Genomic DNA, 18,254 nt, shown 5'->3' on the forward strand with positions numbered 1-18,254 from the left:
GGCAATAACAGGCTCTGGAGAACTATTAAGAAAATGAAATTTAAGGATATAGAGATAAAAGCCCTGTTCCAAAACCTAGCAAATTGTAATCTCAACACAAACTCTATTTTGAAATCGATCTTGGAGTTGAGTCACCCAAACGCTCCAGAATAGATGCAAAATGCTATTTGTATGAATCCCTGAAAAGTGTCAAAACTCGCTCAGCTGAGGTCTCATTCTGCTGTCACAGAAAGCAGCTGCCTGTGTAGGCAGATAGCTCATTAGGTTCTGGAAAAGAGCTAGAAAGAGAGATGTAAATAAGATTTGTTTTGTCCTTCACTGTTTATAATCACAGACGGTGACTCCCTCAGAAGAACTGGTGGGCCACCACACCAACATCATGGGAGATCCATGAGTGGGCAGCACTGACTTGCTTCCAGCATGATAATATGGGCTCACAGTCCAAAAATGAGTCACATCACTCATATCACACCTCTATCCGCTCACACACTCCTTCAAATGGTAATTTCACACACATTTCAAACTCCTTAGTTACACAATTTTAGACACATAATGAAAAAGTTTCTCATGACCAAAGACAGTTTTTCCTGCTGTCTATATAAATGGAAATGTTGATTTCTCATTATATGACATTTATAATGACATATGACATTGTATAATAATTTTGTGGTATACACACAAATACATGCATATGATATAATTAATTGTATTTTAAAAAGTTGTATGCATTTATTTTTAAAATTAAATTATTGTGAGTGTTAATTTTGGACCTTGTATGCATTTATTATGGGATTTTACCTCCAAATTTCAAGACATTTTAATAGTTTTCCAGCATTAATAATTAGTCATAACTCAACAATTCAACCAACACTGTGCTGTGTGTGTATGAAAAAGAAGAGTTTTTACAAATGTGCATAGAAAGGTTGCATTAGGCAAAACTGGCAGGTCAAATTTGGTTCAAGTGTAGAGGCTTGTTGTGAGCCTCATTCTGAGAGCAGCTCAATATAGCTCTTTATCAATATAAAGGTGAAGTGTTTCATTTTTGTGGTGTTAAAGGTTGTATCAGCGACTGTAGGTGAAGTCACTTCTGTTTGTGTTTTGAACCAAGTTAGCTCGCCCCTCCCTCAACGAATTCCAATTCGTCAGAATCAACTCGCTCACTAGCATGCCAATCTCACACACTAACGTTAAATCCCTAAAATCTGATATTCGCTAGATCTATCCAAGTTTAGTCGAGCTTCACTCATATTTTTTAAAGAATTATATTTTCACACACAGTTCACATACAAAAAAGTCAGCACTAGAAGCTACTCACCTGTCCAGAAGAAACAGTGCAACCTCGGCATCCAATTTAAGATTTTTCAATTCTTTGAGTTCTCTCCACCGTTCAAAAGCCTTCCCGATTATTATTCGTTTCTTTGACGAAAAACGACGGTATTCCCTCGCCCTAATCCTCCTTCTCTACTTGGGGATTGCCTCTTCCATGTTAAATATCTGCTCCGTTGATAGCATAGGGTTGATAGACGCTGGCTTATTCTTCAGCTCCGACTTCGCGTGAAGGCGCCGTGCACGAGCGCAAAAACAAACAACACCCGCCCCTGTCGGTGATTGGTTAGAACACTGTTTATTTTGATTTTGAGTGGTGGTTGTACCCATTTGTTTTTGTGTGCAGATCTCAGAGCCTAGGCTGCCTACAGAGACGCGTTTTTTTGACAGCCTGCTTATGGGGCGGCGGATCATTAGGAAAGATTAGATGAATGTGATCATTTTTGTTTGGGCCTGAAATCGCTGATACAACCTTTAAAATACTTACTACTATCTCAGCCTAATATGCAGCAATAACTATGAGTAAGCTATGCTTAGGCTGATTCCAGCAACATTGGATAGATGTTATGCCAGATTGATTTCACACATTGTTGCATTACAGAATGTATCGGAATGCAATTCATAATGCAACGCAAGTACGCATTATCATGTTGCAGTTTCTTACGGCCAAGAACCTGCATACGTATACACACAAGTATATAATATAATATAATAACAATAATACTAATTATTACTATTATTTTACAGCTACATCTGTAAATAATAACATATATCTACTAATTTTGGCCAAATTGTGCAGCCCTACAAACAAGCACATTAAACTTTGAATTATAAAATAATTTTAATTTGCAATCACAATTTTTAATCAAGAAAAAAAAAACGCAATTAAAAATGTTTCCCCCAAATCATGACACCCCTAAATAACAGTATGAATATATTTTGAGAAAAATAAATCACAATTCCTGCATTAATGGCATTTTTTGGGGGATTGTTTGTTTACAGGAAATCAGCTTTTCTAAGGGAACTTCATGTCAGAAACGCACTAAAATTGTGCAGCACAAATCTATCAGACATTAAATTCCTCTTTAAAAGTACTTCATTAGCCACATGTGAATTTGGAGGTGTCGACAATAAAACACTACTCATTCTGAGAAAGCTTGATTGACTTATTGGCTCATTACGATTAGAATTCATTGAGTCGCCCGTGGCGTCTGACTCACAGTGTGTGTGCGTATGAACAGATGAAACTCAATCTCTTATACGCAATCTACTTCCTCTTCACTGAGCAACAGTTCAAATTATCCCTCTCCATTCTCATATTCCCACGTTCATACTTCCTGGCCTATTTCTTTTGATTATTCCTTTGTACCATTCTTATTTCTGACTTGGAGTGACTTTTAAGTGAAGTTAGAATCTGAGACTTTTTTGCACAGTGTGTAATCTCTCAGTCTCTCAATACACACAGACCAGCACTTTTACAGTAAAAAAGCTTTAGGGAGGAATGGGCCTCTCAATTGCACTTTTCTCCGAAGAAAAAAATACAGCTGTGTTCCTAAGGACTGGTCACTTTTTTTACATTATAGACTCTTCTATCGTGTAAAAAAAAAAAAAAAATTGCTTAGAAATAAATCTTGATCAATCTTGATGTTTTGCATTTTCACTACTAATGATAACACAACAATCACAGTGATGCCAATAGGCTGTATTTAAAATAATGAGCCAAGAGTGAAATGTCTATGATGGATTCAGTGCAGAACAGGAGAGCAGCTTTCCACACATAAAGTATTTGTCTATTTGGGCTCAGTGTCATTATGGGAACAGCCCTTAATACACTCAAAGTAAATGACTTCCCATTTCACAGGATTCAAAAATGCTGTAGTTTGCCAAACTCTGGAGAAATGAAAGAGCATACAAAAGGAGGCATTGAATTTCCTGTCCATGTGATTTGGTAATGATTCATGACAAATTACTTCCTAAAATGGATTCACAGCATCCATATACATACTAAGAAACTATTAGTATGTCACTATTTCCGCATGAAAGATCCTTAACTCTCTTGCCTTGCAAAAAAAAAAAAAATTTAAATCCTTTATGTATAATAAAGAAACAAGGACACAGCGCCAGCCGGCAATGAACCCATGTACATAATACATAAATATTTTCAGTTATTGAATCATTATCCAATATGCATGCAATATAGCGCAAAATAGCTTTTCAATAGTTCAATATGCAAGGCATAAATACTGATCACTTACATTTTAGGCACAATATTCCCAGTTACTTCATCTGTTTCTGCTCCGTCAACTAAAATAATTTCAAATATCAAAGCAGTCTCCAAACAATGCACAGCATGGATTCCGAAAGAATCAGCGTTTTAAATGATTTGGTTGAGTGGATGATTCACTGACACTCATAAACCCATTTGCTGCCAAGTGCCAACTACTACCACAACTAAGTAACCTGCAGAAAGAGTCTGAAACATCTTTTCTAGTACTTGTCACGGTTGAGGAATTCATTGACGCTCCCTTGCACTGTGTGTGTGTTTATTTGTGAATGAATGTATGTGTGTATCGGCGTGGTCCAGCGGGGGCGGGGTTCTTTTTTGTGGGGAAGAAGGAGTGCGTATGGATCCTGACAAGGTTAAGGCTGTGGTGGATTGGCCAAGTCCAGATTCCCGTAAGGCCCTACAGAGGTTCTGGGGTTTGCTAATTTTTACCGACGTTTCATTCGTAATTACAGCCAACTAACCGCGTCTCTGACTGCCTTGACCTCCCCCAGAACGACGTTCAGGTGGTCTGAAACAGCCGAAGCTGTATTCGCCAACCTGAAGAGCCGCTTCGTTTCGGCTCCCATTCTAACGACCCCTGATCTGTCACGTCAGTTCGTGGTGGAGGTCGATGCGTCAGAGGTGGGGGTAGGCGCAGTGCTCTCGCAGCGCTCTTCTTCAGACGACAAGATGCATCCTTGCGCGTTTTTTTCTCATCGCTTGTCGCCTACCGAACGTAACTATGACATTGTTCTAAAAACATCAAACCCGATTCCTTATCTCGTATTTTTGATCCATCCGAACGCCTGTCTACTCCCGAGTGCATTTTACCGGAGACTCGATTCGTCTCCACACTCCGATGGGAGGTCGAATCGAAGGTCAAGACGGCCTTAGAAGGGGTAACGCCTCCGTCCCGGTGCCCACCGAACCGATTGTTTGTGCCGGAGGGATTACGGACCGACGTTATTCAATGGGGTCATTGTTCCAATGTAGCCTGTCACCCAGGAGTAAACCGAACTAGATTTCTAGTTAAGCAACGATTCTGGTGCCACGCAAACCTGCGCTGCCTTGCCACCACCACCACTATCGGAGATTACCACCGCATTGAGAAGGATCTTATGAACTACAGCTACGATTCTCCTATACCACTGAGAACTTGTCTGCTTCTCTATTCTCTGAGACTGGTTATACTTACTCTAATAAAGATCTATTTTACTTGCTATTGTCCCCTCTATCCATTCGTTACAGTACTTTTCTCAATTTTTTATTTCTCCCAAGTCATAGGAGAAACATCTGAGACAAAGAACTTGCAGGAAACACAAGAGAGACCTCCATTAAGAGCAATGAAGAGCAACCATTAAGTAAAAAACATTTTTGCGATTTACAATTGTTAAGTAAATTAGGGAAAGCTCTATAAAATAATAAGAGATTCTGTCCAAAACCAAGAAGTTGCTGTGTTTTCTGATGTGCTTTCTTTTGGGACCATAAGGGGATTTTATCACAGAGTTTTGACAGATGGCATGAAAAAAAAAAAGAAGAAGAGAAAATCCATCTAAAATAAAAAGCCACAGATCTAGTCCCTTAATTTATTTTCTCTCTTATTATGATGCCTAAAAAAAAAAATCAACCAAGAATCAAATCTTCATCAATCCCACCCCTTCATCTGTCTCTCTGTCTCACCCTGATTTAGAGTTTCTCCTCTTCATTCTCCCCAAGTGATTCTCTCAGCAGCTTCAACACTTAATTCACACAAATCGCACTGATGAGCAACAAGCACGCACAAACCCACCGCGAGTGTTAAAACAAACAAATAAACACACACAAACAGAGGAATGCAGGACTAAGTACATTAAAAACAGAGCAGACAAAGTCCACAATGCAACCTGATCATATTTAGATATAGGACATGACTGAAGGTCAGTGGGCAACAGGTGGACGTTTCAAGTCTCATAATCATCACACGGAGACACTATTATTAGTATTGCAACCGTATCTTAAACACCATTTCTGACAACCCAGCAACTTTCCATCAACACAACAAACGATTTGTCTCACATTGCACGAGCATGACGGCAGCTCCGTCTCTCCATCCGACACTTTCATGATCCAGGGATACTTTTTATCACCACGGCAACAACACTAATATAACATGCAGTTGCACGCTACTTCCAGCTCTATGAATGCATCACAAAGGGGTCATGAAATAGAAAATCCAAATGTCCTTGACATTTACACACAAGAGGTTACTATCAAGAAGGTGTGCTCTTAATAACTCATGTCTATCAGTCAGAAGAGTGGTACTGCTATGGGAGAATGTCGAGAAAGACTGCCAAACGGTATTCTGTCCCTGAATGTAGACAAATTAGTACACCTCCAAAACTGGCATACTGTTCTGAAACTATTACGAATAAATGACTGAAGTTTATTTTGATGTTCCAGAACAATTGAACAAGAAAGTTAATTAAATTGAGTTATTTCACACCATATTATGCTCAACATGCTGCCTGTTTATCTAAATATATTTTGTTGAAATCTATGGCAGGGCCATGTTTGTCCTCTGAGGCAAACACAGGTAAGTACATTTATTAACAATCTTTAAGAGTGTTTGTAATAAACGTCATCATACAGCCAGCATATAACGCTATCAAGAGACCAAGTGTATCACTGTTAGAATGCTGCTAATAAAACAGTATACATGGATTAACAATGTTTTCTTGAGTTTAATATTAATAAAGTGTGAATAAAGCAAGTATTTTCTGCCTCGGGCTTAAACACATATGTTTCTATTACAGTGCTGGCCATCTCAAGCATCAAAACATGCCAAACATACTGTGGTGAAGGGCATGGTTGCGTTGCAATGAAGCCCTTCGATCACCGTAGTGGGTGACGTCCCCCAAAACAGAGTGTGTTTGAAATAGTGAAAATGAGGGTGGAAAATCATTTTTTAACAAATATTGGAAACTTTTTGGTTACAAAAAAAAACTTTGTTAACTTCATAAGTTAACCTCCAGAAACATAATTTCAAGATCTGAAAAAGCATTTCATGATCCCTTTAAACAGTTTTGGTCAAATCCCAGATTTTTAATGGATGTAATTCCCAAGTACATGCACATGATGACAGACCCACCTGCTGGAGGAGCCGGGCTAACCGTAGGACACAGGAACGCCTGGAAGCTGGACGCACAGAGTTCGCTTACCGTCCCCATAGCTCAACTGTCCCTGTATCACTCTGATGAGTGTGCGATTGAGCGACGAGAGAGAAAACACAAGCTACTTCCCCTTTTGTCCAAAAGCAGAACTGTGAATACTTATATAACGCTCTTCTTTATCATTAATTTTCCTTTGGGTTTTCCTGTGTGACAGATTCCAAAGCAAAGATCCACAGCACTGCTCTCTGCTCTGATGTGTGCTGGTCTTGCAATCTCACTCACTGACTTCTCTCCTTGTACAGTCTCTCCTCCTTCTCTCTCTCTCTCTCTCTCTCTCTCTCTCTCTCTCTCTCTCTCTCTCTCTTCATACTCACCGCCACTTTGTGTTTACCATGCAGGGCTTTGGTAAACCCCCCCCCTGTGTTTCTCTGTGTTTACAACCCTTTCTATTTGAAAGTCTCTGCTGTGGTGCTGAAACAGCTTTGGTAGAGAAGGATTTACATAGACATAAGCACAGATTCATCAACAGCTCCCAGAACACCTCCCCACTCACTCCCACAAGCTCAGAGGGCAGTTTAGTCAGAGCTCAACCATTTCGGGCATCTGAGCCATGCGTGGTTTTGAAGGGCATGTATATGTTTGATTCATGGAGAATCACAAGATCACCCACCCCATCTATAAATGTACGCCTGCAGACACGTGTACATTATGTTAGGTTGAGACCCTCTGAAACCCACTTGCACCCAAATTGGTGCAACAGTTTACATTTTGTTTTGTGTATGGGTTTGTATGGTTGTTTCAACTGTAATTGCTTGTCCGTATAGCGGCAAGTGCATTTTAATGCAATCCTTTACTATTTTATACACTCTTAGAAAGAAAGGTTCAATGGGGTTCTATATAGAAGGTTCTAGACTCAATTTTAATTAACCCTTTATACCAAAAAGGTTCTATACAGGAGAAATGTCTTAAATTACGGTATAATACTTTCATGTTTAGTGGTTATTTAATTTTTTCTAGTGATAAAGTAAGTTCTCATGCAGTTTAATTCATTTAAAATTTAAAAATGAATAAAAATTAATTAAAACTAAATCCATGAAATGACCCCATGATGAGAACCCATTTGAAGTGCCTGACAGAACTCTTTAAGATTATACAGAGAACCTTTTCTTCTAAGGATGTATGATAATAAAAAGGCTTTCATAATGAAAATCACTATATTCTGTAAATATTCACACAGGGCTTTGTAAACTAGAGAAAAATCAGGTTGCAATTGCAATGTTTCTAAAAAAGCATGCATGACTTAAAAGAAACGTTTTTGTGCAATACTGTTAAATCATAAGACCGCTGAATATCGCTGACTTGTGGTCATGTGCCATGAAACAGGAACATAACATTACCCTCAAATAACAATCTCAGCTTTCCAAAAAAAATACATGTTTTTAGAATGAAGAGTAGCCTGATTGTATGCATGAAATTTCACACTAAATAATTAAATTCTTATTATTTTTCCCTTTTGAACATAAAATAAAAGTTTTTTTTGTGAACTATTCCTCCCATATACAACACACTTTCTGCTTTTCAAAGCATAAGTATTAAACCATAATATTTGACAATGTTTTGCACCTGTAAAACCATCCGGGAACATCCCTAAAAGTGATCTCAGAGGGGACACAATTGGGAGATCCTGTTGGAAAGTCCACCCAATACTTTCCAGCTCACTCTCCTCATTTTATCTTCTGACACCCTTCCTCTCCTTCCATTCCACCCATGTATTTATCACACCATTCCAATCAGACCTATCCACAATACTACATTTATTTTGAAATGTACTTATACTAACTACACTATTTGTAACTCTTTCTGATTTGTTTCTTTCCCTTAAATGTATTACTGAAGGTGTTAGATTGTGGTTAGATAGATATTGGAGATTTGGCACTGACGCCTTCCACCAATTGAGTGAGATTAAAGACTTTTATAATGCTCAGAATATAGTTAACATGCAAATTATTAACACGCAAAACATTAGCCATAAAAAGATTGATTTGACATTCAGCTGAAGCTATTATCCACAGTGATTCATAGCACACTTATTACAGGTACAGCGCCTTTAGAACTATTTGGGATAACGTGTCTTTCTCAAGGACAATGGAGATCATTCATAAACCTACAACTTTTTTATCAGCAGACCAAATTGTTAACCAATAGGCTACACCACTCATAAGGAAGTGTGCAGGTTTTGGTGTCCTTCTGTAGTCTGTAGCTTTCATCTAAAAAATAATATGGTCATGGAATCTTTTGTCTCACATTTGATCAGTTTAATGAATCCTGAAGTGCTGAATGAACATTTGCAGTGACTCAGGACTATAGAGAAATAAAAGATTTTTCCTTTCTCTTTTTTCAGTCTTTTCTAATTGAACACTTGAGACTAGGTGGGCACCCGCAGCTAGGGGAAAGAAAAGAACAGAGGAAAATGACAAGTGAGTTGCATTTGAAAGGTTAGTCAGCAGTGCTTTTACCCAAACATCAAGACCTAAGACATTTCATGACATGTCTGTGCCGAAGCCCTCTAACAAGACATAGTAGTACTGCCGTAGCAGCCGTGCTAAAACCAAACTAACAACAAAAAATCTTTTGCACTAACACCCTCAAAACTGACCCCGAAGAAATAAATCAAGGTCAGTTATGAACATACCAGTATGAAAATTACACAGAGCGAAATCAATCAGGATACAGTCACATTTTAAGCATTAGAAAACAAACCGACACACTATCAAATGTGTTGACTATGTTTTTATCTTTGCCACATATGTATTTCTCAAAAATGCTGTGATGTCAGAAAGGGTAGGAGGTGTGAGCTCAGGATTTAGGCACAAATTATGTGTCTGCACAGCTGAAGTGCTAAAGTACCAATAAAGGCCTGGTGTCGTTCATTCGGCCTCTCGCTTTCAAAGGACCACCGAACTGTGAAAATGAAAGGTTGGATTCTGAAGAGAACCACAATGGTCAGAAGCTTGGGTTTCCCATCAAAAATGTATTCCATCATTATGAAACTAACACTTTTTTGGGCATATGTTCCAGTCATGTGCCCCAAATACGTCCAGTTGCTCTGTTGATTAACTGAGACTACAGACACAAGATTTGAGAATGAAGATTAAAGGCTAAATTATGAAAAAAGGACAAAAGAAAAAGAGTGTGTACTAAAGAAATCTAATACTCTTAAACATTTAAGAATGTATACGTGTATGTATATATTTATGTATTTAGTAGATTCAACAATTGCACAAGAGTTTAATCAAAAGCAAGCCTTTGGGAACAACAAGAAACTATTTGGAAGTCAATAACAGTCAATGCCAGCAAGAATGTAAGCTGCTTTCAAGTCAAAAGGATGCCATAAAAAAATATTACGTTTTTTGGTTATTATGTGTGAATAAAGAATATTTAGTCGTTTCAGTTTGTTATTTGCCTCACAACTGACAATTAAGTTTTAGTTTAAAAAGAGTTTTTGACAGATTCCTAAAATATTTCTGTTTTCTCTTTATGACAAGTGGTCTAATAAATGTGTTAAGCACACACACACACACACACACACACACACACACACACACACACACACACACACACACACACACACACACACACACACACACACACACACACACACACACACACACACACACACACACACACACACACACACACACACACACACACACACACACACCCTTTTGTCATAATTTAGCCTCATCTTCATTTTCAAATCTTGTGCATTTGTAGCCTCAGTTAGAGTTATTAACAGAACAGATGGACGTATTTGGAGCACATTTGTATATATAATATAAATTATAATAATTATATGCATTACTTTTTTAAAAAAAAACATTTAAAACCTATGGAATGGGTTGTAATGGTTTAAATATCCAGCAAACAACTTGACACTTGGTACCGATCACTGATGAAAACATTTGCATATTCTGATGCTTTGCATATTTAAAGAAATGGATTTTTAACAAATTGTGAAACATTTTGTTATCACGTTACGTGAGAAGTTTTACACCCCATCTACACTGCAAACAAGCAATGTGACCAAACAACACAATTATAATCAGCGAGGCAGTCTACACTGCACTATAATGGACACGCTCATATGCAGTTTAGACAGATTCATTCATTATAATGGATGGGTTTCTGGTTTCTGGTGTTGTGATGCTCATTTGAAGCTCAAATGAACTGTCCCACAAATCCAGATTGTGATGAGCCAGACTTTGAGTATCCCCGCATTATGGTCATTTCTGTTCCCCGGTGGATACATTAGGTGAAATTACTGATAATATTTATCAAGCAAAACAATACAATGAAAAGTACACACAATACAAATATGGTTCAAAGGAAGATAAGTGTAGAAGAGCAATTTGGCAGTAATGAGATACCATTTCCAAGCCAACTAGCATTATATGCCAGCAGTAAGAGCTTCCATTTAACATCTGTGATATCTGCGGGTTCGTCTTCCATACAGGGATGAACCAGTTTAAAAAATAAATAAGCACATAGACACGCACAGCCCTTATGTGACAACTCTTAAATGAGCATTTCCCAAATTAACATTCTGTCATCATTTACTCACCCTCATGTTGTTCCAAACCTGCATGAATTTCTTCCAAAAAGTTTTATGCCCTGATTCAATGAAGATTTTGACATCTTGATGACTGTGACAGATTGGGTTTTTGGTTCAGAAACCTCCAGTCTCAATTTATTGTACAGTAATAGCATTAAAATGTGATCAGTACATTATTCACAATTCATTCTGTTCTGTAGAAGGAATAAAGTAACACAGGTTTGAAATGACATGAAGGTGAGTAAATGATGACATCTTGAGATATTACTAATCTAGAACTAAACTTTACCAAACTTGTAATGTACAGTACTAACAAAGGTGAAATCTACTTATTGAGTTCCAAAATATAAACTGAATAAACACTTGAGGCTCTATTGAGAAAGCATAAACTTCAGACTCCTCCACCATTAAAGAAGTATTATAGTACATAAGTAACAACAACATTACATTTCAGCAAACAATAGTTCATTAAAATCTTTATCTTTAGGGATGATTCCAGTAGTTGATCATGGCAGATCTAACCCTTTCAAAAACAGGACAAATGGGAGGTTGTCAGGCTGTTGGTTGCTACTGACCTAACGCTCATATTTCGAGCCCCAGTCGTCCCGATCGGAAAAGCTGCTGTTTCATCTTAGTTGATCTTAAAACAGATCAGTCTTTTGAGGATTATTTCTTCTCAGGAGTTTAAGATTAATGAGAGAGTCCTAGAGACTTTAGAAGGGAGAAAAACAGCACTATTTTTTGGATTAAATCAAAGGGTGCATGGAGAAGGAAGGGTGAATGATGGAAGCTATAAGGTGAGATTAATTCAAAGTAAAAAATTTAACAAACACACTGAAGTTTAACTTGTAATATGTGTCTATGAATTAAATCACATTACTGTAGGCGTTTCGTCAACTGAGGGCAACTCTATGACTTTTTATGGGTTGATTTCTATCAAGACAGATTTAAATTTTGCATATGAACATCATATTAAAAAAAGTTTTACTTTCAAATGCCCTTTATATTTAGATCTGATCGTTTTTCCCTTGTCCCTGACCTTTCAGCCTTAATGTGGTAGGATTGGACAGCCCAAAGGATTCACAAAACGAAGAGCCCAGACAGCAACATAGCGTCGGCCCAGATCTGGGCCGACACTATGTTGCTGTCTGGGAGATGACAATGAAATTCCTAAACCTACAGTGTAAAAATATACACCATCTTTTATTCCACAAAATGCATGCAGGTTTTCTATACTGTATGATGATGACACAAAAACCATGTGGTTTGATGAACCTTGTTTTGGTGGCGAGATTCAATCTCAAACCTATAATGGGAGGTGGGTAAACCGGCAGGCAGGCTCTGTAGTTTAATGGCTAGAATCCCAGATGATACTCAATGGACCTGCCTACGTACCAGAAGCACAAGCTACTGCAGCCTCGGTCTCGCGAGCAGAGAGACGCTTAAGCATGAGAGGTGCTTAGGACTTAAATGCACACTCAGTGACCAACAAAACCCAAGCATCATGACACAGAGCGGTCACTATGCCAACCAGGAACAAACTCAGCTCATATAGGCACTATATCTCTCTATTTTCCTCGCTTTTAACCATAACATGCATCCATGCATCAATCCAGCAGAAAAGGATACTGAACTTAGTATTTAAGTGCATTTGCCAATAAATTTAAATGCACATTTTTTAAATACATTTTTTTAATGTTAGAATATCTGCCAAGTCCTCATTAATCGCCATTATATATTAAATGAGTTATACAGAATAAAGAAAATCAAATTCTAGATTGAAATTCTTTCACTTTTTATGCACTTTTATTTTTGAAGGGGGGGGGGTCACTTTCTTTCTGTTATATGACCTTTCACCCCTTTAAAAGCTATTTTAAAAAGTGGCATGACCACATGGTTATTATATCATCTTATGACATGCTTGAATTTTGTGATCATTTGTCTATGTGTAGCCTATATTTATGAGCTGGATATTTTCTGGAAATAGATGCCATCTACTGGTCATTTTGTGTTAGTGCACAATTTGTGGCTTTCAAAACTAACTATTTTACATCAATGGGGTTTGTATTCTTTCCATATACCTTTTTTTTATGATTTAATATTAATGAACACTGAAATGGATGTCTTAGTTGGGAACTTATTTAGAATCTGTTTGTTAATTTAAGCCTGCTCAAGTGGTGGACAGAAAAGTAGGACACAAGAACTTTTAACTTTAGATGAAGCTAAAATTGGATTTTATATGTGCGGTCATCACTGTAAACAGTCTGCTTGATTTGCAGCTAACAAGTAAACCCCAAAATGCACTGACAGCAGAAAGTTTGGCAGAGAGAGTACATCAAAAACAAACCTCTGTTCAAACTCTTGCTGTATCTAATTGGAGCAACAGGCTGCCAGGGAGGAGTTAACATCATTGAGTGACAGCTGAAAGAGGTAAAGCGAGGACACACTCAGAGGTTTCCTGTGGAGCTTTGCTCTTTCCTGGATGTGACAGTTTGCCACGTCTGCAGCTGTAACCGTGGTAATGAGAGATATATATCCCAGTCCCACATACCTGTTCACATTCACAAGTCTGCTCAGTGGATAAAATGAGCTGAACTGGCATTTGGTGTTTCTTCACTGGCAGGGAGGTGTAAAACTAGCATTTGACAATGAATAAATTAACTAACTGAAAATAACACTGCTAAAAATCTGTGCATGATGAAACCTCATCCTCTCACGTTTCGATCCCTCTGCCTCTGAACATGCAGTCAGTCTGAAATATACTCCAGACATTCTTTTTCATTCAAAAAGATTTATATGATTCAATACTGTTATCAGCAATCATTTATCAAGACTGATAAGCTAAAGACAGCGAGAGAAAGGAAACAAAATATAGAGGGAAAGATCAAGAGGTTGAGTTTCAGAACAGACTTTTACAAAAAAAATATCGAACTTTTAAGGAGGACCAGTTATGCCCCTTTACAAAGTCTTGATATTTTTGGGATCTACTACAACAGGTATTCAGGTTTGAAAGTTAGAAAAAAAACATAATTTTTCACATATTTTAACATTGTTGCAGCACCTCTCTTGTCAGTAATGCTCTGTTTAGTTCCTGTCTAAGGCCCCTCCTTCCAAAAAGTGCAATGTGCTCTGATTGGTCAGCTGGACCAGTGTGTTGTGACTGGTCACAAACTCATTTGAGGGTGTTTGGGGAAATGTCATGGCCCTTACCATAATCGCAAGTTTCAACACACTACTAAACGTTTCTCAATATGAGTTCTTGTCTGTACTTGTGTTCTTGTGACACGTCATCAGTCGCTACCCAAGTAGCGACTGTTCCAATTCAAAGTTCACATCTAGCCAAGCACAATTCAAATCCCCAGGTGTGTTCTTGATCCGCCCCTTTTATCGAGGATGCATTGAGAGGTGACTTGTGCGGACTTGAGACAGCCATGTATCCCAGAATGCATCTTGCATCAACCAGCAAGCGTCAATAGCGGATGAGAAAACCAGCGTAACGTAAAAATACTACTGTTATTGTATCGCGAAATGTAGTTTTAAGAGTTTTTGCAAGCGAGAAAGTAGTTTTTTAAAGCTCAAATCTGTGGCTCAAAAAAGCTCAAAGAGGTAGGGTTGCGTTTTATATTTCGTTTAGTTATAAATACATCAATGTACGCGTTGTTGCCTGAACTACATTTGAGTGGCGATTCATTTGTTTAAGATTTTTTTAAATGAAAAGGGCAGAGTGGTGTTATATAACATAGGCCTATTTCATTTTATTGTTCCCTAAAATATACATACAGAGATAACCGGAGAAGGCAGAGCGAGCTGAGTGGCGCTTTCAAGAATACTGCTGCACCATTTGCAGAATCACCAGACTTGCGTCCTCCCGTCCATGGGAGTTTGTTCTCCTGAGTCGAACTTGGCAAGTCCGAACTACCAAGGACGCAAGTCCAAACTTTGTGTACTTGGTATTAAGAAACCCCTCAGGTCTCACTCTTTTTGTGCGTATGCTTAGGGGGGGATTTATTTAAATGAGGAATATTGTGACGTGTTTGTTCCTGGAAGAAAATTAAAGACTACAATCAAGGCGTTTCATGGAATTCAGAAACATTGCGCATTTATATTGAGCATAACTCCCTTTGGAACGGACTTTGTGCTTTGTAACTTTGCAGACCTTTTTCATGCTCAAACAGCAACATTTCACACTAAAGAAAGTTTAAAAAGAAAAAAAGCATTAGAAGTCCTCTTTAAGGTCACTTCTAAAGGTCAAGGGTGATCATGGCCAAGGTTTGTGCCAAGGTTGTAGAATAGCCTATTTCTGTTGGTTAGGTCCTCTACCATCAACACATTCAAACCCATCTCATTTCTCTGGTCGCTGCTGTAATGTGTTCTCTATTTGTTAGGTTTTAATATTTTGCATCCAAATTAGTCTGTGTTTATCGGATCTTAAAGGCATATTTAACCTCAAAAAATTAAATTCTGTCATCATTTACACACTCTTGTCGTTGCAAACCTGTGTGACTTTCTTTATTCTGTAAAACACAAAAGACGACATACTGAAAAATATCTACACAATGAATGTTTTTTGGACCCCACTGACTTTAATTTTTATGGCTAAAAAAAAGTTCTTCAAAATATCTTCTTTTGGGCTCCGCAGAAGAAAGAAAAGAGAGTGGGTAAAAGATGAATGGCTGATATGCTACAGACAAAACAGAATTTAATTATAGCAAATGAGATGTACACAGACCTACTGAAATGATATGAACATTTATTTTTACACAACATATATTAAATCAACTATCTTTAAAATATCCTTTTGTGTTCCGCAAAAAAAATTTGAAAATGTTTGCGTATGTTAATTATTTATTTAAAAGTACTTTAAAAATGCATTTATAAATGTCACTAACTACTATTAAATCAAAACAGAATTAGTCTACTATTTTTTGTTAATAAGCCACTTCAGACACATTCTAATGCTGATCATCTCAAATGACAAAATATTTAACATTTTATCAGACTGGTGGATATATCAGTCTATCACTATTTTATTGTCTGTCTGTCTGACTGATCTGGAAAGTGAAATTTGAGTGACACTCATTACTCATTCACAAAGCCACTACCAAGAAGACAACAAAACACTCACATCATAAAGAGGTGCAATATATAGAGTCTAACGGACAAACAAGCAGTCATTTCTATTATGACTCAAGTTGTTATGGAAATGACAAAATACAGCCCTAAGAGTGTGAATTTAAGGTGGGTGTGGTGTATTTAGTTCCTGCTGCTCGTGAAATCATTTCATTGTCTTCAACAAGACTTCGGGAAACTTTAGGAAAACTGTTTGGAACAAACTTCTAGAACTTCTTTGTTTTCACTGCTTTTAAACAGGTGTCACTTTTGTACAAAAACAGACATTTAACCACCCTTCAAAAGCTCTGTGGTGTGTCTGTTGTTTTCACTCAGGATATCCTGTAACATCATTTCTGCTACTCTGACATTCTACGGAGAGAGAGAAAAAAAAAAGCAATGAAAAAGGCAAAAATATGTTACTGTGGGTGTGGGCACAATATAGAAACATACACACACCATGTAAGAAATAATTCAATTTGAAGATTTTTGTGTTTTAAAAGGTACATTAAACATTAAAAAAACTTTTTTGATATACTGTATAAACAGCAATTAAGTGAATGAGATCAATTTGGGTCATCCTCACATGACAACACAAAAACATATCTGAATTTATGATGACTCTTTCAAAGCACACACAAATCCTTGGCTAGCTTTAAAAAGATACATATGAACAGAAATAGGTGCACACAGACCAAATATTTAGGTCAACAACTTGTCTGTCATGTCAACATGGTGTCCCACAAACTTAGACAAAAAACGTGTTTTAATAAGTCACTGCCAGCATGCAAATGTTTGCTTTATTATTTAGCATCGACCTGTCAGTTTGGTCTCATTTGGATTCCAATTGAACACAAACTTCTATTAATCTGCCATTGTTTTCCACCATAATGCACTTTGACACGCCGCTGTCAGTCTTAACACGTTATTCAGTCATATAAAACTTTAATGACATAAAACTTACCATAATCGTCCGCGTCCATCCTGCAGCGGTGTTTCACACAGACAGCTCTAGTCTTCCTCCGCCAAACACACTCAACATCACTTGTCAGTTGCGCTGCTCTTTTCTCTTCCAGGTTACTCGGTTACTTCTGTTCCACTCACGGTGAACTGTACACACACACTGTGGCCGTGTCTGAAAACCTAGTGAGTCGCCTACATAGACAGCATGCATCATGAGCGCGCAAAAGTGGCCCAAAAGGCTGCCAGGGTTTTTAGACACAGCAAGCCTATTTAATGTTGTGAAAGAAAAAATATCTGTCTCCCATTCAAATGTTTATTTTTATGTTATTTTATTTTATTCAGATTTAGATTTTCTAGTATGTCTTCTGAGCTTTAATCTTTCTTTATTTCCGCCATTTTTAATTCTGTCCAGCAGGAGTCTCCCTAACCTCTTGAAATGCTTGAAGAGATTGAAATAAGGGCTTTTAAATTACACAGATGGTTTGAATGTAACCCTTTAAGTCACTTTTACATTACATTACATTTTACATTACATTACATATTTATTTTTTTATTAAATGATCGTCCATGGGTTTGGAACTTGAATGCTAAACATTATGCTGTTGTCACCCACCAGAAACCATAAATACAATAAGATATTTTTTTTTGCTGTCCTTTTCAAATGTTAAATGATGCTGATGTACTTTTAAAAAATAAAATAATTATTAAAATAAAACATCCATGCATTTGCAATTATGCTATTGTCACCCACCAGATACCATAAATACAATAAGATTTTTTCCTGTCTTTTTTAAATTTAAAATCATGTTGGTGTAGTTTTAAAACATGT

At 37.4% G+C, this 18,254-nt stretch overlaps 1 protein-coding gene across 2 annotated transcripts in view; it reads right to left on the reverse strand.

Moving 5' to 3' along the window:
- Positions 1 to 17,585, reverse strand: part of cyth1b (cytohesin 1b) — a 71,367-nt gene extending 53,782 nt beyond the window's left edge. The window contains exon 1 of one of the 2 annotated variants that reach the window (XM_077200477.1): positions 17,427 to 17,585. In XM_077200477.1, coding sequence (XP_077056592.1) covers positions 17,427 to 17,445 — 19 coding nt within the window. In that variant the 5' untranslated portion in view covers positions 17,446 to 17,585. Of the gene's footprint in view, positions 1 to 6,719; positions 7,194 to 17,426 lie in introns of those variants that run through there. The other variant, XM_077200475.1, reaches the window with a different exon arrangement.
- Positions 17,586 to 18,254: the final 669 nt, after the last annotated feature.

The sequence above is a fragment of the Siphateles boraxobius genome, unplaced genomic scaffold (assembly GCF_051911475.1).
Source record: "Siphateles boraxobius isolate OS27281-9 unplaced genomic scaffold, OSU_SipBor_1 46, whole genome shotgun sequence".
Taxonomy (NCBI): Eukaryota; Metazoa; Chordata; class Actinopteri; order Cypriniformes; family Leuciscidae; genus Siphateles; species Siphateles boraxobius.